This window comes from Bison bison, unplaced genomic scaffold (genome assembly GCF_000754665.1).
Source record: "Bison bison bison isolate TAMUID 2011002044 unplaced genomic scaffold, Bison_UMD1.0 scf7180017864063, whole genome shotgun sequence".
Classification (NCBI taxonomy): domain Eukaryota; kingdom Metazoa; phylum Chordata; class Mammalia; order Artiodactyla; family Bovidae; genus Bison; species Bison bison.
Genome location: NW_011494635.1, coordinates 2,282,294 through 2,284,168, shown reverse-complemented (window position 1 = coordinate 2,284,168; position 1,875 = coordinate 2,282,294). Strand labels below are relative to the sequence as shown.

The 1,875-nt window shown below is 59.5% G+C and overlaps 1 protein-coding gene across 1 annotated transcript in view; it reads left to right on the top strand.

The window, feature by feature from the left end:
* Positions 1-1,850: 1,850 nt before the first annotated feature.
* LOC104985948 (homeobox protein Nkx-2.2) overlaps positions 1,851-1,875 on the top strand; it is a 1,914-nt gene continuing 1,889 nt past the window's right edge. The window contains exon 1 of the mRNA XM_010836336.1: positions 1,851-1,873. Coding sequence (XP_010834638.1) covers positions 1,851-1,873 — 23 coding nt within the window. The remainder of the gene's footprint in view (positions 1,874-1,875) is intronic.

The window sequence follows — 1,875 nt, the reverse complement described above, 5'->3', positions numbered from 1 at the left end:
AAATACAAAACTGGAAGGAGGAGCGGGGCTGCGGCGAGGACTTTTCCTCGCCGGCCCCGGACAGAAGGTGCCTTCCCGGGAAAGGTCAGGTCCAACCTCACGCAAGCTGGGAGCCTGCGGCGTGTCCTCGCAACACGCCCCTGAGGCATCCGAAAGGACTCTCTGCGGAGAAGAAAACTCCACAGAGAAATCAGCAGCACCTCCCGCCCTGCGACCCCCTCCTCCGCCGTTTTGGGGTCCTCGCCCCCCTGGAGACCGCGCCCGCGCCCCGCCACCCCTCCCCTCTCTCCGCCCCCGCTGGAGGCTGCAGAGGGAGGCATAATAGGGGGCAGGGAGGGCGCGGGGCCGTCTGCCCTTCCCTCCACACGGAGGGCGCGGCCCGCGGGCCCGGAGGTGGTGGGGCCGGGGCCGATCGAGGCTCGGGGAAGACGTCCCAACTCCCCCTTCCCCCGCCCCTCCCCGGGCGTCCGCACAGCGCCAAGAGAACGGTGCTGTCCTGCTGGGCTGCAAGGAGCTGGAGGGGGAGAGGGGAGGCGGGGAGACGGAAATAAATGTCTTTAGCAAATAAAGGGTGGCGGGCCGGGGTGGGGGGGAGTTGTGCGGGTGTCGCTGGGTGGTGGCTCCGGTCGGCCTCGAGCCGATCCTTCTCCTGGATTTCGGGCTCTTTCGGCGTTAACTAGAATCAATTACTTGCCTTGTCATTTCTGGTACTCATCCTTAAGCCTCAACCAAAATATTGACCTAGGAGGCTTACAGAAGTTGGGCTCTTGCCATTTGAACCGGATCTTGTTTAGGGAACCGCCAGCGATGGGAAGGAGAGATTTCCGCGACTCAGCCTGCGCCCCCTCCCCCTTTTCCAAAGGCGCCACAAATCGCCAATTTTCCGGCTTGCTGGGGGCGGGCGCGCGGGGGCGGGGAGGCAGGAACCCTTGAATGTTAAGGAGGACTTTTTTTTTCTTTTCCCTCCTCCTCCTCCGGCTTTCTGTTTTGTTTTCTTTCCTCCTCCCTCGCTTTTTTTTTTTTTTTTTAAAGATGCAATTTGTTAAAACGGCCCTTTCAAGTGTGTGGAGTCGCGAGCGACGCGGTGGTCCTTTGTATGTAAATACTGGGTTAAAAAAAAAAAAAAAAAAAAAAGGCTTGCCCAGTCTTTGCAATTAATTGACACGTTACACCTCTCATCTTGCTCTAGAGGGCTGTTGGCTGGGAGCGCGGAGCTCCCCAAAACCCACAATTTCACATCTGCAAATACAGTCTTCATCCACTTGACTTCCAAGACCCGCCCACACGTGTCCAACCTTTGGGTTTTAATGTCTCCCCCCTCCTTTTTTTCCACCCTTCTCTCGCTCCCTCTCTCGCTCCCCCTCCCTCCCTCTGTCTCTCTTTCCCTCCCTCTCTTTCTCCCCCCCTTCCCCCCCTCTCCCCAGGTTCGTGAGTGGAGCCCAGCCTTATATGGACTGATCGCTCGGGCAATGGCCCATTTTTTCCTCGCCACCAGCCGCCACCGCGCGCCGAGCGGCCGCCGGAGCTGACGCCGCCTTGGCACCCCTCCTGGAGTTACAAACTCGGGCCCGGCCCGCGGCGCTGGCGCGCAGGCCGCCCGGCACCCCGCGTCCATTTCCGCGTGCCTGTAGAGAAGACACCGACAACGCCTGGGTTTTTTTTCCCCCCTCTCCCCTCTCCGAGAGTTTCTTTCTCTTTCTTAAACATAATAATCTCTCTAATTAAAGCCCCATCCCCCCTCCCCTCCCCCAACCCCTCTCCCCATACCCCCTCCCCCGCCCCTACTGGGAGAGCCACGAATTGATCAAGTGAAGCTACAACTTTGCGGCATAAATTGCGGGGTCCGGGCCATGTCGCTGACCAACACAAAGACGG